At 45.1% G+C, this 21171-nt stretch overlaps 1 protein-coding gene across 10 annotated transcripts in view; it reads right to left on the bottom strand.

Moving 5' to 3' along the window:
* Positions 1-12045: 12045 nt before the first annotated feature.
* Positions 12046-21171, bottom strand: part of LOC110518852 (ephrin type-B receptor 4b) — a 62002-nt gene continuing 52876 nt past the window's right edge. For 5 of the 10 annotated variants that reach the window (XM_090183273.1, XM_090183272.1, XM_090183271.1 and 2 more), the window contains 7 exons: positions 20578-20708; positions 20021-20081; positions 19525-19679; positions 17942-18091; positions 16532-16725; positions 15842-16000; positions 12046-15607 (listed from right to left, as the gene is read on the bottom strand). In XM_090183273.1, coding sequence (XP_090039399.1) covers positions 15502-15607; positions 15842-16000; positions 16532-16725; positions 17942-18091; positions 19525-19679; positions 20021-20081; positions 20578-20708 — 956 coding nt within the window. In that variant the 3' untranslated portion in view covers positions 12046-15501. Of the gene's footprint in view, positions 15608-15841; positions 16001-16210; positions 16414-16531; positions 16726-17941; positions 18092-19524; positions 19680-20020; positions 20082-20577; positions 20709-21171 lie in introns of those variants that run through there. The other 5 variants (XM_090183277.1, XM_090183276.1, XM_090183275.1 and 2 more) reach the window with 2 other exon arrangements.

A 21171-nucleotide genomic window follows, 5' to 3' on the forward strand; every position in this document is an offset into this window, starting at 1 on the left:
CCAGGTAAACTGTATTTAGTCTCCCAGGGAAACAAGTTATGATCCCAGGTAAACTGTATTTAGTCTCCCAGGGAAACAAGTTATGACCCCAGGTAAACTGTATTTAGTCTCCCAGGGAAACAAGTTATGACGCCAGATAAACTGTATTTAGTCTCCCAGGGCAACAAGTTCTGACCCCAGATAAACTGTATTTAGTCTCCCAGGGCAACAAGTTATGACCCCAGATTAACTGTATTTAGTCGCCCAGGGCAACAAGTTATGACCCCAGATAAACTGTATTTAGTCGCCCAGGGCAACAAGTTATGACCCCAGATAAACTGTGTTTAGTCTCCCAGGGAAACAAGTTATGACCCCAGATAAACTGTATTTAGTCTTCTAGACCCAGGTCAACAAGTTATGACCCCAGGTAAACTGTATTTAGTCTCCCAGGGAAACAAGTTATGATCCCAGGTAAAATGTATTTAGTCTCCCAGGTCAACAAGTTATGACCCCAGGTAAACTGTATTTAGTCTCCCAGGGAAACAAGTTATGATCCCAGGTAAACTGTATTTAGTCTCCCAGGGAAACAAGTTATGACCCCAGGTAAACTGTATTTAGTCTCCCAGGGCAACAAGTTATGACCCCAGATAAACTGTATTTAGTCTCCCAGGGAAACAAGTTATGACCCCAGATAAACTGTATTTAGTCTCCCAGGGCAACAAGTTATGACCCAAGATAAACTGTATTTAGTCTCCCAGGGAAACAAGTTATGACCACAGATTAACTGTATTTAGTCTTCTAGACCCAGGTCAACAAGTTATGACCCCAGGTAAACTGTAGTTAGTCTCCCAGGGAAACAAGTTATGACCACAAATAAACTGTATTTAGTCTCCCAGGGAAACAAGTTATGACCACAGATTAACTGTGTTTAGTCTTCTAGACCCAGGTCAACAAGTTATTACCCCAGGTAAACTGTATTTACAGTGCCTTGCGAAAGTATTCGGCCCCCTTGAACTTTGCGACCTTTTGCCACATTTCAGGCTTCAAACATAAAGATATAAAACTGTATTTTTCTGTGAAGAATCAACAACAAGTGGGACACAATCATGAAGTGGAACGACATTTATTGGATATTTCAAACTTTTTTAACAAATCAAAAACTGACAAATTGGGCGTGCAAAATTATTCAGCCCCTTTACTTTCAGTGCAGCAAACTCTCTCCAGAAGTTCAGTGAGGATCTCTGAATGATCCAATGTTGACCTAAATGACTAATGATGATAAATACAATCCACCTGTGTGTAATCAAGTCTCCGTATAAATGCACCTGCACTGTGATAGTCTCAGAGGTCCGTTAAAAGCGCAGAGAGCATCATGAAGAACAAGGAACACACCAGGCAGGTCCGAGATACTGTTGTGAAGAAGTATAAAGCCGGATTTGGATACAAAAAGATTTCCCAAGCTTTAAACATCCCAAGGAGCACTGTGCAAGCGATAATATTTAAATGGAAGGAGTATCAGACCACTGCAAATCTACCAAGATCTGGCCGTCCCTCTAAACTTTCAGCTCATACAAGGAGAAGACTGATCAGAGATGCAGCCAAGAGGCCCATGATCACTCTGGATGAACTGCAGAGATCTACAGCTGAGGTGGGAGACTCTGTCCATAGGACAACAATCAGTCGTATATTGCACAAATCTGGCCTTTATGGAAGAGTGGCAAGAAGAAAGCCATTTCTTAAAGATATCCATAAAAAGTGTTGTTTAAAGTTTGCCACAAGCCACCTGGGAGACACACCAAACATGTGGAAGAAGGTGCTCTGGTCAGATGAAACCAAAATTGAACTTTTTGGCAACAATGCAAAACGTTATGTTTGGCGTAAAAGCAACACAGTTCATCACCCTGAACACATCATCCCCACTGTCAAACATGGTGGTGGCAGCATCATGGTTTGGGCCTGCTTTTCTTCAGCAGGGACAGGGAAGATGGTTAAAATTGATGGGAAGATGGATGGAGCCAAATACAGGACCATTCTGGAAGAAAACCTGATGGAGTCTGCAAAAGACCTGAGACTGGGACGGAGATTTGTCTTCCAACAAGACAATGATCCAAAAAATAAAGCAAAATCTACAATGGAATGGTTCAAAAATAAACATACCCAGGTGTTAGAATGGCCAAGTCAAAGTCCAGACCTGAATCCAATCGAGAATCTGTGGAAAGAACTGAAAACTGCTGTTCACAAATGCTCTCCATCCAACCTCACTGAGCTCGAGCTGTTTTGCAAGGAGGAATGGGAAAAAAATTCAGTCTCTCGATGTGCAAAACTGATAGAGACATACCCCAAGCGACTTACAGCTGTAATCGCAGCAAAAGGTGGCGCTACAAAGTATTAACTTAAGGGGGCTGAATAATTTTGCACGCCCAATTTTTCTGTTTTTGATTTGTTAGAAAAGTTTGAAATATCCAATAAATGTCGTTCCACTTCATGATTGTGTCCCACTTGTTGTTGATTCTTCATAGACAAATACAGTTTTATATCTTTATGTTTGAAGCCTGAAATGTGGCAAAAGGTCGCAAAGTTCAAGGGGGCCGAAAACTTTCGCAAGGCACTGTAGTCTCCCAGGGAAACAAGTTATGACCCCAGATAAACTGTATTTAGTCTCCCAGGGAAACAAGTTATGACCCCAGATAAACTGTATTTAGTCTCCCGGGGCAACAAGTTATGACCCCAGATTAACTGTATTTAGTCTCCCAGGGAAACAAGTTATGACCACAGATTAACTGTGTTTAGTCTTCTAGAACTAGGAAAACAAGGTATGACCCCAGGTAAACTGTATTTAGTCTCCCAGGAAACAAGTTATGACCACAAATAAACTGTATTTAGTCTCCCAGGGCAACAAGTTATGACCCCCACATTAACTGTATTTAGTCTCCCAGGGAAACAAGTTATGACCACAGATTAACTGTATTTAGTCTTCTAGAACTAGGGAAACAAGTTTTGACCCCAGATTAACTGTATTTAGTCTCCCAGGGAAACAAGTTATGACCACAGATAAACTGTATTTAGTCTCCCAGGGAAACAAGTTATGACCCCAGATAAACTGTATTTAGTCTCCCAGGGCAACAAGTTATGACCCCAGATTAACTGTATTTAGTCTCCCAGGGAAACAAGTTATGACCACAGATTAACTGTGTTTAGTCTTCTAGACCCAGGTCAACAAGGTATGACCCCAGATAAACTGTATTTAGTCTCCCATGGAAACAAGTTATGACCCCAGATAAACTGTATTTAGTCTCCCAGGGCAACAAGTTATGACCCCAGATTAACTGTATTTAGTCTCCCAGGGAAACAAGTTATGACCACAAATAAACTGTATTTAGTCTCCCAGGGCAACAAGTTATGACCCCAGATTAACTGTATTTAGTCTCCCAGGGAAACAAGTTATGACCACAGATTAACTGTGTTTAGTCTTCTAGAATTAGGGAAACAAGTTTTGACCCCAGATTAACTGTATTTAGTCTCCCAGGGAAACAAGTTATGACCCCAGATAAACTGTATTTAGTCTCCCAGGGAAACAAGTTATGACCACAGATTAACTGTGTTTAGTCTTCTAGAACTAGGGAAACAAGTTTTGACCCCAGATAAACTGTATTTAGTCTCCCAGGGAAACAAGTTATGACCACAGATTAATTGTGTTTAGTCTTCTAGACCCAGGTCAACAAGTTATGACCCCAGGTAAACTGTATTTAGTCTCCCAGGGAAACAAGTTATGACCCCAGGTAAACTGTATTTAGTCTCCCAGGGCAACAAGTTATGACCCCAGATTAACTGTATTTAGTCTCCCAGGGAAACAAGTTTGACCCCAGATAAACTGTATTTAGTCTCCCAGGGCAACAAGTTATGATCCCAGATGAACTGTATTTAGTCTCCCAGGGCAACAAGTTATGACCCCAGATAAACTGTATTTAATCTCCTAGGGCAACAAATTATGACCACAGATTAACTGTGTTTAGTCTTCTAGACCCAGGGCAACAAGTTATGACCCCAGTTAAACTGTATTTAGTCTCCCAGGGCAACAAGTTATGACCCCAGGTAAACTGTATTTAGTCTCCCAGGGAAACAAGTTATGACCCCAGATAAACTGTATTTAGTCTCCCAGGGCAACAAGTTATGACTCCAGATGAACTGTATTTAGTCTCCCAAGGCAACAAGTTATGACCCCAGATAAACTGTATTTAGTCTCCCAGGGCAACAAGTTTTGACCCCAGATAAACTGTATTTAGACTCCCAGGGAAATACGTTTTGACCCCAGATTAACTGTGTTTAGTCTCCCAGGGCAACAAGTTATGACCCCAGATAAAATGTGTTTAGTCTCGCAGCGCAACAAGTTATGACCCCAGATAAACTGTATTTAGTCTCCCAGGGCAACAAGTTATGACCCCAGGTAAACTGTATTTAGTCTCCCAGGGAAACAAGTTATGACCACAGATAAACTGTGTTTAGTCTCCCAGGGCAACAAGTTATGACCCCAGATAAACTGTATTTAGTCTCCCAGGGAAACAAGTTATGACCACAGATTAACTGTGTTTAGTCTTCTTGACCCAGGGCAACAAGTTATGACCCCAGATAAACTGTATTTAGTCTCCCAGGGCAACAAGTTATGACCCTAGATGAACTGTATTTAGTCTCCCAGGGCAACAAGTTATGACCCCAGATAAACTGTATTTAATCTCCCAGGGCAACAAGTTATGACCACAGATTAACTGTGTTTAGTCTTCTAGACCCAGGGCAACAAGTTATGACCCCAGATTAACTGTATTTAGTCTCCCAGGGAAACAAGTTATGACCACAGATTAACTGTGTTTAGTCTTCTAGACCCAGGTCAACAAGGTATGACCCCAGATAAACTGTATTTAGTCTCCCATGGAAACAAGTTATGACCCCAGATAAACTGTATTTAGTCTCCCAGGGCAACAAGTTATGACCCCAGATTAACTGTATTTAGTCTCCCAGGGAAACAAGTTATGACCACAAATAAACTGTATTTAGTCTCACAGGGCAACAAGTTATGACCCCAGATTAACTGTATTTAGTCTCCCAGGGCAACAAGTTATGACCACAGATTAACTGTGTTTAGTCTTCTAGAACTAGGGAAACAAGTTTTGACCCCAGATTAACTGTATTTAGTCTCCCAGGGAAACAAGTTATGACCCCAGATAAACTGTATTTAGTCTCCCAGGGAAACAAGTTATGACCACAGATTAATTGTGTTTAGTCTTCTAGACCCAGGTCAACAAGTTATGACCCCAGGTAAACTGTATTTAGTCTCCCAGGGAAACAAGTTATGACCCCAGGTAAACTGTATTTAGTCTCCCAGGGCAACAAGTTATGACCCCAGATTAACTGTATTTAGTCTCCCAGGGAAACAAGTTTGACCCCAGATAAACTGTATTTAGTCTCCCAGGGCAACAAGTTATGACCCCAGATGAACTGTATTTAGTCTCCCTTGGCAACAAGTTATGACCCCAGATAAACTGTATTTAGTCTCCCAGGGAAACAAGTTATGACCCCAGATAAACTGTATTTAGTCTCCCAGGGCAACAAGTTTTGACCCCAGATAAACTGTATTTAGTCTCCCAGGGCAACAAGTTATGACCCCAGTTAAACTGTATTTAGTCTCCCAGGGCAACAAGTTATGACCCCAGATGAACTGTATTTAGTCTCCCTTGGCAACAAGTTATGACCCCAGATAAACTGTATTTAGTCTCCCAGGGAAACAAGTTATGACCCCAGATAAACTGTATTTAGTCTCCCAGGGCAACAAGTTTTGACCCCAGATAAACTGTATTTAGTCTCCCAGGGCAACAAGTTATGACCCCAGATAAACTGTATTTAGTCTCCCAGGGCAACAAGTTATGACTCCAGATAAACTGTATTTAGTCTCCCAAGGCAACAAGTTTTGACCCCAGATAAACTGTATTTAGACTCCCAGGGAAATACGTTTTGACCCCAGATTAACTGTGTTTAGTCTCCCAGGGCAACAAGTTATGACCCCAGATAAAATGTGTTTAGTCTCGCAGCGCAACAAGTTATGACCACAGATAAACTGTGTTTAGTCTCCCAGGGCAACAAGTTATGACCCCAGATAAACTGTATTTAGTCTCCCAGGGAAACAAGTTATGACCCCAGATAAACTGTATTTAGTCTCCCAGGGAAACAAGTTATGACCACAGATTAACTGTGTTTAGTCTTCTAGACCCAGGGCAACAAGTTATGACCCCAGGTAAACTGTATTTAGTCTCCCAGGGAAACAAGTTATGACCCCAGGTAAACTGTATTTAGTCTCCCAGGGCAACAAGTTATGACCCCAGATTAACTGTATTTAGTCTCCCAGGGAAACAAGTTTGACCCCAGATAAACTGTATTTAGTCTCCCAGGGCAACAAGTTATGACCCCAGATGAACTGTATTTAGTCTCCCAGGGAAACAAGTCATGACCCCAGATAAACTATATTTAGTCTCCCAGGGAAACAAGTTATGACCCCAGATAAACTGTATTTAGTCTCCCAGGGCAACAAGTTATGACTCCAGATAAACTGTATTTAGTCTCCCAAGGCAACAAGTTTTGACCCCAGATAAACTGTATTTAGACTCCCAGGGAAATACGTTTTGACCCCAGATTAACTGTGTTTAGTCTCCCAGGGCAACAAGTTATGACCCCAGATAAAATGTGTTTAGTCTCGCAGCGCAACAAGTTATGACCCCAGATAAACTGTATTTAGTCTCCCAGGGCAACAAGTTATGACCCCAGGTAAACTGTATTTAGTCTCCCAGGGAAACAAGTTATGACCACAGATAAACTGTGTTTAGTCTCCCAGGGCAACAAGTTATGACCCCAGATAAACTGTATTTAGTCTCCCAGGGAAACAAGTTATGACCACAGATTAACTGTGTTTAGTCTTCTTGACCCAGGGCAACAAGTTATGACCCCAGGTAAACTGTATTTAGTCTCCCAGGGCAACAAGTTATGACCCCAGATAAACTGTATTTAGTCTCCCAGGGCAACAAGTTATGACCCTAGATGAACTGTATTTAGTCTCCCAGGGCAACAAGTTATGACCCCAGATAAACTGTATTTAATCTCCCAGGGCAACAAGTTATGACCACAGATTAACTGTGTTTAGTCTTCTAGACCCAGGGCAACAAGTTATGACCCCAGGTAAACTGTATTTAGTCTCCCAGGGCAACAAGTTATGACCCCAGGTAAACTGTATTTAGTCTCCCAGGGAAACAAGTTATGACCCCAGATGAACTGTATTTAGTCTCCCAGGGCAACAAGTTATGACCCCAGATAAACTGTATTTAGTCTCCCAGGGCAACAAGTTATGACCCCAGGTAAACTGTATTTAGTCTCCCAGGGCAACAAGTTATGACCCCAGATAAAATGTGTTTAGTCTCGCAGCGCAACAAGTTATGACCCCAGATAAACTGTATTTAGTCTCCCAGGGCAACAAGTTATGACCCCAGGTAAACTGTATTTAGTCTCCCAGGGAAACAAGTTATGACCCCAGATAAACTGTGTTTAGTCTCCCAGGGCAACAAGTTATGACCACAGATAAACTGTATTTAGTCTCCCAGGGAAACAAGTTATGACCACAGATTAACTGTGTTTAGTCTTCTAGACCCAGGGCAACAAGTTATGACCCCAGGTAAACTGTATTTAGTCTCCCAGGGCAACAAGTTATGACCCCAGATAAACTGTATTTAATCTCCCAGGGCAACAAGTTATGACCACAGATTAACTGTGTTTAGTCTTCTAGACCCAGGGCAACAAGTTATGACCCCAGGTAAACTGTATTTAGTCTCCCAGGGCAACAAGTTATGACCCCAGGTAAACTGTATTTAGTCTCCCAGGGAAACAAGTTATGACCCCAGGTAAACTGTATTTAGTCTCCCAGGGCAACAAGTTATGACCCCAGATAAACTGTATTTAGTCTCCCAGGGCAACAAGTTATGACCCCTGATAAACTGTATTTAGTCTCCCAAGGCAACGAGTTATGACCCCAGATAAGCTGTATTTAGTCTCCCAGGGCAACAAGTTTTGACCCCAGGTAAACTGTATTTAGTCTCCCAGGGCAACAAGTTATGACCCCAGATAAACTGTATTTAGTCTCCCAGGGAAACAAGTTATGACCCCAGATAAACTGTATTTAGTCTCCCAGGGAAACAAGTCATGACCCCAGATAAACTATATTTAGTCTCCCAGGGAAACAAGTTATGACCCCAGATAAACTGTATTTAGTCTCCCAGGGCAACAAGTTTTGACCCCAGATAAACTGTATTTAGTCTCCCAGGGCATAAAGTTATGACCAAAGATTAACTGTATTTAGTCTCCCAGGTCAACAAGTTATGACCCCAGATAAACTGTATTTAGTCTCCCAGGGCAACAAGTTATGACCCCAGGTAAACTGTATTTAGTCTCACAGGGCAACAAGTTATGACCCCAGATAAACTGTATTTAGTCTCCCAGGGAAACAAGTTATGACCCCAGATAAACTGTATTTAGTCTCCCAGGGAAACAAGTCATGACCCCAGATAAACTATATTTAGTCTCCCAGGGAAACAAGTTATGACCCCAGATAAATTGTGTTTAGTCTCCCAGGGCAACAAGTTTTGACCCCAGATAAACTGTATTTAGTCTCCCAGGGCATAACGTTATGACCAAAGATTAACTGTATTTAGTCTCCCAGGGCAACAAGTTATGACCCCAGATAATTTGTTGCCCTAGAAGACTAAATACAGTTTATCTGTTGTAAGATAGACTGACCATAGTCCCTGTGTGAGAATGCTGTTCATTGACTACAGCTCAGTGTTCAACACCATAGTTCCCTTATAGCTCATCATTAAGGTAAGGACCCTGGGACTAAACGCCTCCCTCTGTAACTGGATCCTGGACTTCCTCAGGGGTGCGTGCTCAGTCCCCTCTTGTACTCCCAGCTCACCCATGACTGCGTGGCCAAACACAACTCCAACACCATCATTAAGTTTGCAGACGACACAACAGTGTCAGCCTGACCACTGACAACGACGGGACAGCCTATAGGGTGGAGGTCAGAGACCTGACCGTGTGGTGCCAGAATAACAACCTCTCCCTCAACATAACCAAGACTAAGGAGATGATTGTGGACAACGGGAAAAGGAGGACCGAGCCACGCCCCCATTCTCATCAACGGGGCTGCAGTGGAGCAGGCTGAGAGCTTCAAGTTCCTTGGTGTCCACGTCAACAACAAACAAACATGGTCCAAGCACGCCCCCATTCTCATCGACGGGGCTGCAGTGGAGCAGGTTGAGAGCCTCAAGTTCCTTGGTGTCCACATCACCAACAAACTAACATGGTCCAAACACACCAAGACAGTCGTGAAGAGGGCATGACAACACCTGTTCCCCCTCAGGAAACTAAAAAGATTTGGCATGGGTCCTCAGATCCTCAAAAGGTTCTACAGCTGCACCATCGGCAACTGCCCGGCCTCCGACCGACCGCAAGGCGGGTAATGTGTATGGCCCAGTACATCACTGGGGCTAAGTTGCCTGCCATCCAGGACCTCTACACCAGGCCGTGTCAGAGGAAGGCCCAAAAAATGTCTATGTATATAGGGCAGTAGCCTCTAAGGTGCAGGGTTGAGTGACCGGGTGGTGGCAGGCTAGTGATGGCTATTTAACAGTCTGATGGCCTTGAGATAGAAGCTGTTTTTCAGTCTCTCGGTCCCAACTTTGACCAGCTCCTTCATTTTGTTGACGCTGAAGGAGAGGTTATTTCCCTGGCACCACTCCGCTAGAGCCCTCACGTCCTCCCTGTAGGCCGTCTCGTCGTTGTTGGTAATCAGACTTACTCCAACAGGAAAAAACATCCCCTCATGGTTATTGCCCAATTCCTTAGACTTATTTATTTAAATGATAATTATGACAACTCAAGATGCATGTTTGTCATCTGCAAACTTGATGATTGAGTTGGAGGCGTGCATGCAGTCATGGGTGAACAGGGAGTACTGGAGGGGGCTGAGCATGCACCCTTGTGGTGCCCCCTTGTTGAGGATCAGCGAAGTGGAGGTGTTGCTTCCTACCTTCACCACCTGGGAGTGGCCCTTCAGAACCCAGTTGCACAGGACGGGGTCGAGACCCAGGTCCTCCAGCTTAATGGTGAGCTTGGAGGGTACTATGGTGTTAAATGCTGAGCTGTAGTCGATGAACAGCATTCTTACAATGGTATTCCTCTTGTCCAGATGGGTTAGGGCAGTGTGCAGTGTGGTTGAGATTGCGTCGTCTGTGTGATCTATTGGGGGCGGTAAACAAATTGGAGTGGGTCTAGGGTGTCAGGTAGGTGGAGGTGATATGATCCTTGACTAGTCTCTCAAAGCACTTCATGATGACAGAAGTGAGTGCTACAGTCATTATAGTCATTTATAGTCATTTATCTCAGTTACCTTCGCTTTCTTGGGTACAGGAACAATGGTGGCCCTCTTGAAGCAAGTGGGGACAGCAGACTGGGATAGAGAGAGATTGAATATGTCCGTAAACACACCAGCCAACTGGTCTGCGCATGCTCTGAGGACGCGGCTCTGGGATGCCGTCTGGTCCGGCAGCCTTGCGAGGGTTAACACGCTTAAATGTCTTACTCACATTGGCCACGGAGAAGGAGAGCCCACAGTTCTTGGTAGCGGGCTGCGTTGGTGGCACTGTGTTATCTAAAAGCGGGCGAAGAAGGTGTTTAGCTTGTCCGGAAGCAAGGCGTGGGTGGTTTTCCCTTTGTCGTCCATGATTGTCTGTAGACCACATTTATTTATTTAACTAGGTCTCATGTCTGAGCCGTTGAATTGCGACTCCACTTTGTCTCTATACCGACATTTTGCTTGTTTGCCTTACGGAGGGAATAACTACACTGTTTGTATTCGGCCATATTACCAGTCACCTTTCTATGGTTAAATGCAGTGGTTTGCTCTTTCAGTTTTGTGTGAATGCTGCCATCTATCCACAGTTTCTGGTAAAGGAAGGTTTTAATAGTCACAGTGGGTACAACATCTCCTATACACTTCCTGATAAACTCAGTCACCGTACCAGTGTATTCGTCAATGTTATTCTCGGAGGCTACCCGCAACAAATCCCAGTCCGCGTGATCAAAACAATCTTGAAGAGTGGATTACGATTGGTCAGACCAGTGTTGAATAGTCCTTAGCACGGGAATTTCCTGTTTGAGTCTTGCTTATAGGAAAGGAGGAGCAAAATGAAGTCATGATCTGATTTGCCAAAGGGAGGGTGGGGGAGGGCCTTGTAGGCATCCCGGAAGTTGGAGTAGCAGTTGATTAGCAGTTGGAGTAGCAGTTAAGAGTAGCAGTTAGAGTAGCAGTTTAGTAGCAGTTGGAGTAGCAGTTGAGTAGCAGTTGAGTAGCAGTTAAGTAGCAGTTGGAGTAGGAGTTGGAGTAGGAGTTGGAGTAGCAGTTGAGTAGCAGTTGGAGTAGCAGTTGAGTAGCAGTTGAGTAGCAGTTGAGTAGCAGTTGGAGTAGCAGTTGGAGTAGCAGTTGAGTAGCAGTTTGAGTAGCTGTTGAGTAGCAGTTGGAGTAGCAGTTGGGTAGCAGTTGAGTAGCAGTTGGAGAAGCAGTTGAGTAGCAGTTGGAGTAGCAGTTGGAGTAGCAGTTGGAGTAGCAGTTGAGTAGCGTTTGAGTAGCAGTTGGGTAGCAGTTGAGTAGCAGTTGGAATAGCAGTTGGAGTAGCAGTGGAGTAGCAGTTGGAATAGCAGTTGGAGTAGCAGTGGAGTAGCAGTTGAGTAGCAGTTGGAGTAGCAGTTGGAGTAGCAGTTGAGTAGCAGTTGGAGTAGAAGTTGGAGTAGCAGTTGGAGTAGCAGTTGGAGTAGCAGTTGAGTAGCTGTTGGAGTAGCAGTTGAGGTAGCAGTTGGAGTACACACACACACACACACACACACACACACACACACACACACACACACACACACACACACACACACACACACACACACACACACACACAGCTGACGTAGTACACAGAGTGGGCGGGACAGCTTAAGTCATCTTTATTGTGATTGGTCACAGCAACAGACAGACAAGCCCCTCTCCCAATCAATCTTCTCTCAAATAGACATCGCTCAGTCATATGTACGACTGTATATATACTATAACAATAATATATATCAGTCATATTTAATAACTGTTTCTTAGAAAAGGTAACAGAATAATTATAATTATTACAAAACATCCTGAATTCATCATAATAATAAACAATAAACAACTTCAATACAGAGAGTTCAATGTGAGGGCCTGGGATACTACCTCACCCATAATGCAACGGGAGAGGCCTCAGGACTAAAGTCCCATAGTTCCATAGGTCATGGAGACATGGGCTCGGGTCAGAGGTCAACTCTAGGGTCCATCAGTACCTCTGTGACTTGGGAGAGGTCATGAAATGGCAGCAGACATTCTGAAAGTCTCAGCGCAGCAGTCTCACTAGACCGCGGTAGTATTGTATCTTTAAACACTGACCCAGGAACAAATAGATGGAGAGATGATAGAGGAGAGGAGAATTGTCCATCTTTATCAGTCTTTTATACTCTTCCATCCTCCTATCTCTCTCTCTGTTTTACCTTCTCTCTCTCTCTTTCTGTTTTATCCTCTCTCTCTCTTTTACCCTCTCTCTCTCTCTCTCTCTCTCTTTCTTTTACCCTCTCTCTCTCTCTCTCTCTCTCTCTGTGTTTTACAACCCCTCTCTCTGTTTTACCCTCTCTCTATCTCTCTCCCCCTCTCTCTCTCTCTCTTTGTTTTATCCCCTCCCTCTCGTTCCTAAGAAGTTCATATAGACCTGATCATGTTATCAGAGTCAGTCTCTCTAGAAGCAGTCAGGTTTTAAATCAGAGTCAGTCTCTCTAGAAGTCATGTTTTAAATCAGAGTCAGTCTCTCTAGAAGTCATGTTTTAAATCAGAGTCAGTCTCTCTAGAAGTCAGGTTTTAAATCAGAGGCAATCTCTCTAGAAGCAGTCAGGTTTTAAATCAGAGTCAGTCTCTCTAGAAGTCAGGTTTTAAATCAGAGTCAGTCTCTCTAGAAGCAGTCAGGTTTTAAATCAGAGTCAGTCTCTCTAGAAGCAGTCAGGTTTTAAATCAGAGTCAGTCTCTCTAGAAGCAGTCAGGTTTTAAATCAGAGTCAGTCTCTCTAGAAGTCAGGTTTTAAATCAGAGTCAGTCTCTCTAGAAGTCAGGTTTTAAATCAGTCAGTCTCTATAGAAGTCAGGTTTTAAATCAGAGTTAGTCTCTAGAAGTCAGGATTTAAATCAGAGGCAATCTATCTAGAAGCAGTCAGGTTTTAAATCAGTCAGTCTCTCTAGAAGTCAGGTTTTAAATCAGAGTCAGTCTCTCTAGAAGTCAGGTTTTAAATCAGAGTCCGTCTCTCTAGAAGTCAGGTTTTAAATCAGTCAGTCTCTCTAGAAGTCATGTTTTAAATCATAGTCAGTCTCTCTAGAAGAAGTCATGTTTTAAATCAGTCAGTCTCTATAGAAGTCAGGTTTTAAATCAGAGTCCGTCTCTCTAGAAGTCAGGTTTTAAATCAGTCAGTCTCTCTAGAAGTCATGTTTGAAATCAGAGGCAGTCTCTCTAGAAGTCATGTTTTAAATCAGTCAGTCTCTCTAGAAGTCAGGTTTAAATCAGAGGCAGTCTCTCTAGAAGCAGTCAGTCTACAAAGTCCAGCACCACACCTCAGTCAGAGGGAATATCTGGGAAAACCTGATTGGGCGAAATCCTTCATCCCAAACAGTGTTCCAGGGGAGAAATCTTCCACAGTATTCCAACGGTATTCCCAGAGGATCCCGGCAGTATTGTAAAACCAAGTTCATGTCCAGTATTCCCATGGACTCCAACAAGGCAGTATTATAAAACCAAGTTAATGTCCAGTATTCCTGTGGACTCCAACAAGGCAGTATTATAAAACCAAGTTAATGTTGAGTATTCCCGTGGACTCCAACAAGGCAGTATTGTAAAACCAAGTTAATGTCCAGTATTCCCGTGGACTCCAACAAGGCAGTATTATAAAACCAAGTTAATGTCCAGTATTCCCGTGGACTCCAACAAGGCAGTATTATAAAACCAAGTTAATGTCCAGTATTCCCGTGGACTCCAACAAGGCAGTATTATAAAACCAAGTTAATGTTGAGTATTCCCGTGGACTCCAACAAGGCAGTATTATAAAACCAAGTTAATGTTGAGTATTCCCGTGGACTCCAACAAGGCAGTATTATAAAACCAAGTTAATGTCCAGTATTCCTGTGGACTCCAACAAGGCAGTATTATAAAACCAAGTTAATGTCCAGTATTCCCGTGAACTCCAACAAGGCAGTATTATAAAACCAAGTTAATGTCGAGTATTCCAACAAGGCAGTACTGTAAAACCAAGTTAATGTTGAGTATTCCCGTGGACTCCAATAAGGCAGTATTGTAAAACCAAGTTAATGTCCAGTATTCCCGTGGACTCCAACAAGGCAGTATTATAAAACCAAGTTAATGTCCAGTATTCCTGTGGACTCCAACAAGGCAGTATTATAAAACCAAGTTAATGTCCAGTATTCCTGTGGACTCCAACAAGGCAGTATTATAAAACCAAGTTCATGTCCAGTAATCCTGTGGACTCCAACAAGGCAGTATTATAAAACCAAGTTAATGTTGAGTATTCCTGTGGACTCCAACAAGGCAGTATTGTAAAACCAAGTTAATGTCCAGTATTCCCGTGGACTCCAACAAGGCAGTATTATAAAAACAAGTTAATGTTGAGTATTCCCGTGGACTCCAACAAGGTAGTATTATAAAACCAAGTTAATGTTGAGTATTCCCGTGGACTCCAACAAGGCAGTATTATAAAACCAAGTTAATGTTGAGTGTTCCCGTGGACTCCAATAAGGCAGTATTGTAAAACCAAGTTAATGTTGAGTATTCCCGTGGACTCCAACAAGGCAGTATTATAAAACCAAGTTAATGTTGAGTATTCCCGTGGACTCCAACAAGGCAGTATTATAAAACCAAGTTAATGTTGAGTATTCCCGTGGACTCCAACAAGGCAGTATTATAAAACCAAGTTCATGTCCAGTATTCCTGTGGACTCCAACAAGGCAGTATTATAAAACCAAGTTAATGTCCAGTATTCCTGTGGACTCCAACAAGGCAGTATTATAAAACCAAGTTAATGTCCAGTATTCCTGTGGACTCCAACAAGGCAGTATTGTAAAACTGAAGGAATCTCTCAGGAGAGAGTTCATGTCTGTCTCTCTCTCCGTCTGCCTGATTGGTTGAAGAGTACACACACATCTATTGTGTCATCACAGTGGAACCGAGTACAATGATTGGCTTGGGACACCGTTGGCGTAGTGACATCGTCACAACTGGTACGTGGTTGGCTGGTGGCTTGTTGAAGGGCTTTGGTGTGATTGGCCAGTATGGAAGGGTGGGGGGAGCTTCCAGGAGGCTGTAATAGGTGATTGGTCAGTATCTGAGTGTGGGAGGAGTTTTGAGAACTCTAAGGGTCTGGATGGAAGAGAGAATCTTCTTCTGGTGTCCCGCTAGAGTCACTCCTATACGCAACAGGTCCCTAGAGGAGGAAGAGGAGGAGAGAAAGAGAGAAAGAGAGAAAGAGGGAAAGAAAGAAAGAGAGAAAGAAAGAAAGAAGGAGAGAGAAAGAAAGAGAGAAAGAGAGAAAGAAAGAGAGAGAGAGAGAGAGAGAGGGGGAGAGTGAGAGTTTAATAATTGTGTGAGTGTGCTCTGTGTAGTGTGTAATGTGTAGTATGTAGTGTGTAGTGTGTAGTATGTAGTGTGTAATACGTACTCTGTAGAGATCTGTGCGATGACCTCCAGGTTGGTGAATCCTGCCTGTGTAAAGCTCTCTTCATAACGAGACATCTTGATAGCATGAAGCCACTCTGAGACAGACCCACAGGCTGACAGGGGAGGGGGGGGGCGCTGGTCTAACAGGGGCTGGGAGGAACTGGGGGAGAAGAGGGGGAGACATTATGAATCATGATGAGGTTGTTTTACTGTAGGGGAGAAGAGGGGGAGACATTATGAGTCATGATGAGGTTGTTTTACTGTAGGGGAGAAGAGGGGGAGACATTATGAATCATGATGAGGTTGTTTTACTGTAGGGGAGGAGAGGGGGAGACATTATGAATCATGATGAGGTTGTTTTACTGTAGGGGAGGAGAGGGGGAGACATTATGAATCATGATGAGGTTGTTTTACTGTAGGGGAGGAGAGGGGGAGACATTATGAATCATGATGAGGTTGTTTTACTGTAGGGAAGGAGAGGGGGAGACATTATGAATCATGATGAGGTTGTTTTACTGTAACATGGATTGACAGGTTGAGGAGAGGTGTAACAGGAGAGGAGACACTATATACCTAAAGAGGAGGAGAGAGAAATGAAAGGTTATGAACTGAAGGGAGTTTGGCTCATATTAATATCATAGTCCCCCCCCCCCCGAGACACACTCTCTCCCTCTCCCTCTCTCTCTCTTACCCAGGTCCGTCCGGCTGTGTGATCTTCAGGGAGGCGGGGTTTCTGATCAGCCTATCGAGCGCTGAGACCACGTTGGCGAATCGTGGACGAGCAGCTCTCTCTTTCTGCCAACAGTCCAACATGAGGGAGTGGAGAGAGGAGGGACACTCTGGTGGGGGGGGCAGACGGTAGTCCTGTTCTATAGCATTGATCACCTGGTGGGGGGGTTCAGTGTTAGGTAGGGAGTGGAGAGAGGAGGGACACTCTGGTGGGGGGGGGGGGGGGGGGTCAGTGTTAGGTAGGGAGTGGAGAGAGGAGGGACACTCTGGTGGGGGGGGCAGACGGTAGTCCTGTTCTATAGCATTGATCACCTGGTGGGGGGGGTCAGTGTTAGGTAGGGAGTGGAGAGAGGAGGGACACTCTGGTGGAGGGGGGGGTCAGTGTTAGGTAGGGAGTGGAGAGAGGAGGGACACTCTGGTGGGGGGGGTCAGTGTTAGGTAGGGAGTGGGCCACTAGTGGGGGGGGGTCAGTGTTAGGTAGGGAGTGGGACACTAGGGGGGGAGGCAGTGTTAGGTAGGGAGTGGGACACTAGTGTGGGGGGGGTCAGTGTTAGATAGGGAGTGGGACACTAGTGGGGTGGGGGGGGTCAGTGTTAGGTAGGGAGTGGGACACTAGTGTGGGGGGGGTCAGTCTTAGGTAGGGAGTGGGACACTAGTGGGGGGGGGTCAGTGTTAGGTAGGGAGTGGGACACTAGGGGGGGTCAGTGTTAGGTAGGGAGTGGGACACTAGTGTGGGGGGGGTCAGTCTTAGGTAGGGAGTGGGACACTAGTGGGGGGGGTCAGTGTTAGGTAGGGAGTGGGACACTAGGGGGGGTCAGTGTTAGGTAGGGAGTGGGGCACTAGGGGGGGGGTCAGTGTTAGGTAGGGAGTGGGGCACTAGGGGGGGGTCAGTGTTAGGTAGGGAGTGGGACACTAGTGGGGGGCGGGGGGGGGTCAGTGTTAGGTAGGGAGTGGGACACTAGTGGGGGGGGTCAGTGTTAGGTAGGGAGTGGGACACTAGTGGGGGGGGTCAGTGTTAGGTAGGGAGTGGGACACTAGTGTGGGGGGGGGTCAGTGTTAGGTAGGGAGTGGGACACTAGTGGGGGGGGTCAGTGTTAGGTAGGGAGTGGGACACTAGTGGGGGGGGGTCAGTCTTAGGTAGGGAGTGGGACACTAGGGGGGGGGTCAGTGTTAGGTAGGGAGTGGGACACTAGTGGGGGGTGGGGGGAGTCAGTGTTAGGTAGGGAGTGGGACACTAGTGGGGGGTCAGTGTTAGGTAGGGAGTGGGACCAAACAACGGCTCAAAGTACGTCTGTCTTCACTGAAATTGTAAAAAAACACTTCTGTCTGGAACCAATCAAATCAGATATAAAGAAATAGAAATAACCCTTACATCCTGGTTACTCATGTCCCAGTACGGCCGTTCCCCGAAGCTCATCACCTCCCACATCACGATGCCGTAGCTCCACGCGTCACTGGCCGATGTAAACTTTCTGAACGCGATCGCCTCTGGAGCTGTCCAACGTATGGGGATTTTACCACCCTATAGAGAGGAGGAGGGAGGGAGAGGGAGGGAGGGAGGGAGGGAGGAGGGAGGGAGAGGGAGGGTGGGAGGGAGGGAGAGGGCGGGAGGAGGGGAGGAGGGGAGGGAGGAGGGAGAGGGAGGGGGAAGAGAGGGAGGGAGGAGGGAGGGAGGGAGGAGGGAGAGGGAGGAGGGAGGGAGGGAGGAGGGAGAGGGAGGGAGGAGGGAGAGGGAGGGGGGAGAGAGGGAGGGAGGGAGGGAGGAGGGAGAGGGAGGTTCAGTTTTCATTTGATGAAACCGGTTAGAAATTACAGCACTTTATGTACATAGTCCCCCCCCATATTAGGGGCGCATAAGTATTGGGACAAATTCATTTCTATGTGTATTAAAGTAATACACAGTAGTTGGTTCCATGTTCATAGCAGTGACTACATCCAGCTTGTGACTCTACAGAGTTGTTGGATGCTGTTTGTTTAGGTTGTGTTTCTGATTATTTCGTGCTCAATAGAAATGAATGGTAATTAATGTATGGTGTCACTTTGGTGTCAGCATTTTATATCATAGCCCCAAGACATGCTAACCTCTCACCATTACAATAACAGGGGAGGTTAGCATTTTATATCATAGCACCAAGACATGCCAACCTCTCACCATTACAATAACAGGGGAGGTTAGCATTTTATATCATACCCCCAAGACATGCTAACCTCTCACCATTACAATAACAGGGGAGGTTAGCATTTTATATCATACCCCCAAGACATGCCAATCTCTCACCATTACAATAACAGGGGAGGTTAGCATTTTATATCATACCCCCAAGACATGCCAACCTCTCACCATTACAATAACAGGGGAGGTTAGCATTTTTGGGTTGAATGATATTTGCACTCATCATTATTCATGATTCATTCAGGATTATCTGTAATCATGGTAACATCCACATTAATGTAGAAGAGTTGAGAAACATATTATATTCTAATTTACAAGGTAGGGGTAGTTAGGGGGTAAGTAGGGGTAGTTAGGGGGTAAGTAGGGGTAGTTAGGGGGTAAGTAGGGGTAGTTAGGGGGTAAGTAGGGGTAGTTAGGGGGTAAGTAGGGGTAGTTAGGGGGTAAGTAGGGGTAGTTAGGGTTAGGTAGAGGTAGTTAGGGTTAGGTAAAGGTAGTTAGAAGGTAGTTAGAGGCTGGGTAGGGTTAGGAAGGGGTAGTTAGAAGGTACTTAGAGGGTAGTTAGAGGGGTAGATAGGGTGTATTTACCAGTGAGCTGGTGTATGTTAGGTATGGGTAGTTAGAGGGTATATTTACCAGTGAGCTGGTTAGGGTTAGGAAGGGGTAGTTAGGGGGGTAGATAGGGATATTTTAGGGTATATTTACCAGTGAGCTGGTGTATCTTAGGTAGGGGTAGTTAGAAGGTAGTTAGAGGGGTAGATAGGGTGTATTTAGGGTATATTTACCAGTGAGCTGGTGTATGTGGGGTCAGAGGAGTTCTCCTGGAGGAATCGTGACAGGCCGAAGTCAGATACCTTACAGACCAGGTTAGAGTTGACTAGGATGTTGCGAGCTGCCAGGTCTCGATGGACATAGCTCATCTCCGATAGATACTTCATACCTGGAGACAGGAGGGGGAAGTGACACATAAACAGACAAGCAGCACACAACACTAGGGTCAGGGTGACGTCATACACCTGCACAAATAATTATAGAAACTGGGTGGTTCCAGCCCTGAATGCTGATTGGCTGACAACCGTGGTATATCAGACCATATGACAAAACATTTATTTTTACTGCTCTAATTAAGTTGGTAACCAGTTTCTAATAGCAGTAAGGCACCTCAGGGGTTCGTGGTAGATGGCCAATATAACACAGCCAAGGGCTGTATACTCAGAGTTGTGTCGTGCCTCAGAACCTAAGCCCTTAGCCGTTAAACATTAAATAAAGTGTACTTCCTACCTGATGCTATCCCACGTAACATTCCCACCAGCTGGATAGGTGTGAACTGACCATCGTTTAACTGGAGGAGAGAATATCAACGATGAAACAGACAGATACAGACTACAGACAGACTACAGATAGACCCCTCCCCTCATCCTCACCCTAAGGAAGCTGTCGAGGGCCACATTCTCCATAAACTCCGTCCCTCCCTTCTCACCCTCTCTCCTTCCCTCCCTCCTCACCCTAAGGAAGCTGTCGAGGGCCACATTCTCCATAAACTCCCTCCCTCCCTCCCTTCTCACCCTCTCTCCCTCTCTCTTTCCCTCCCTCCTCACCCTAAGGAAGCTGTCGAGGGCCCCATTCTCCATAAATTCAGTCAGTATCAGGACAGGAAGCTGTGATGACTCCTTCCCTCTCCTCCCTCCCTTCTCACTCTCTCTCCTTCTCTCCCTCCCTGCCTCCCTCCCTGCCTGCCTCCCTCCCTCCCTCCCTCCCTCCCGCCCTTCTCTCCTTCTCTCCCTCCCTCCCTCCATCCATCTCTCCCTCCCTCCCTGCCTCCCTCCCTCCCTCCTCACCCTAAGGAAGCTGTCGAGGGCCCCATTCTCCATAAACTCAGTCAGTATCATAACAGGACAGGAGGCCGTGATGACTCCTTCCAGGTGGATGATATTGGGGTGCTGGAACTGACCTACAGATTGGAATTGACCTGACACATTAATACACACATTAATACACACACAATACACATTAATACACATTAAAACACATGAATACACACATTAATATACATTAATACACATTAATAGACACACAATACACATTAATACACATTAAAACACATTAATACACACACAATACACATTAAAACACACGAATACACATTGTTTTTCATTGAATATTTTCTGTAGCTGTTGCACTGTTTCGAGGACAAGTTAGCTCTGCATAGTACTGCATAGTACTGCATAGTACTGCATAGTACTGCATAGTACCGTGTTGTTTCCTGTGCATATGAAAGATAAGTCCCTCCTCTGTTAGTTAGTGTATCCATCTTTCAGAGTCCCCCCCCCCACTCCTCCACACGATACTGACCCATGATGGAGGCCTCAGACAGGAAGTCCCTCCTCTGTTTGTCAGTGTATCCATCTTTCAGAGCCCCCCCCCCCTCCTCG

The sequence above is a fragment of the Oncorhynchus mykiss genome, chromosome 9, assembly GCF_057628025.1.
Source record: "Oncorhynchus mykiss isolate SJ-2025 chromosome 9, ASM5762802v1, whole genome shotgun sequence".
Taxonomy (NCBI): Eukaryota; Metazoa; Chordata; class Actinopteri; order Salmoniformes; family Salmonidae; genus Oncorhynchus; species Oncorhynchus mykiss.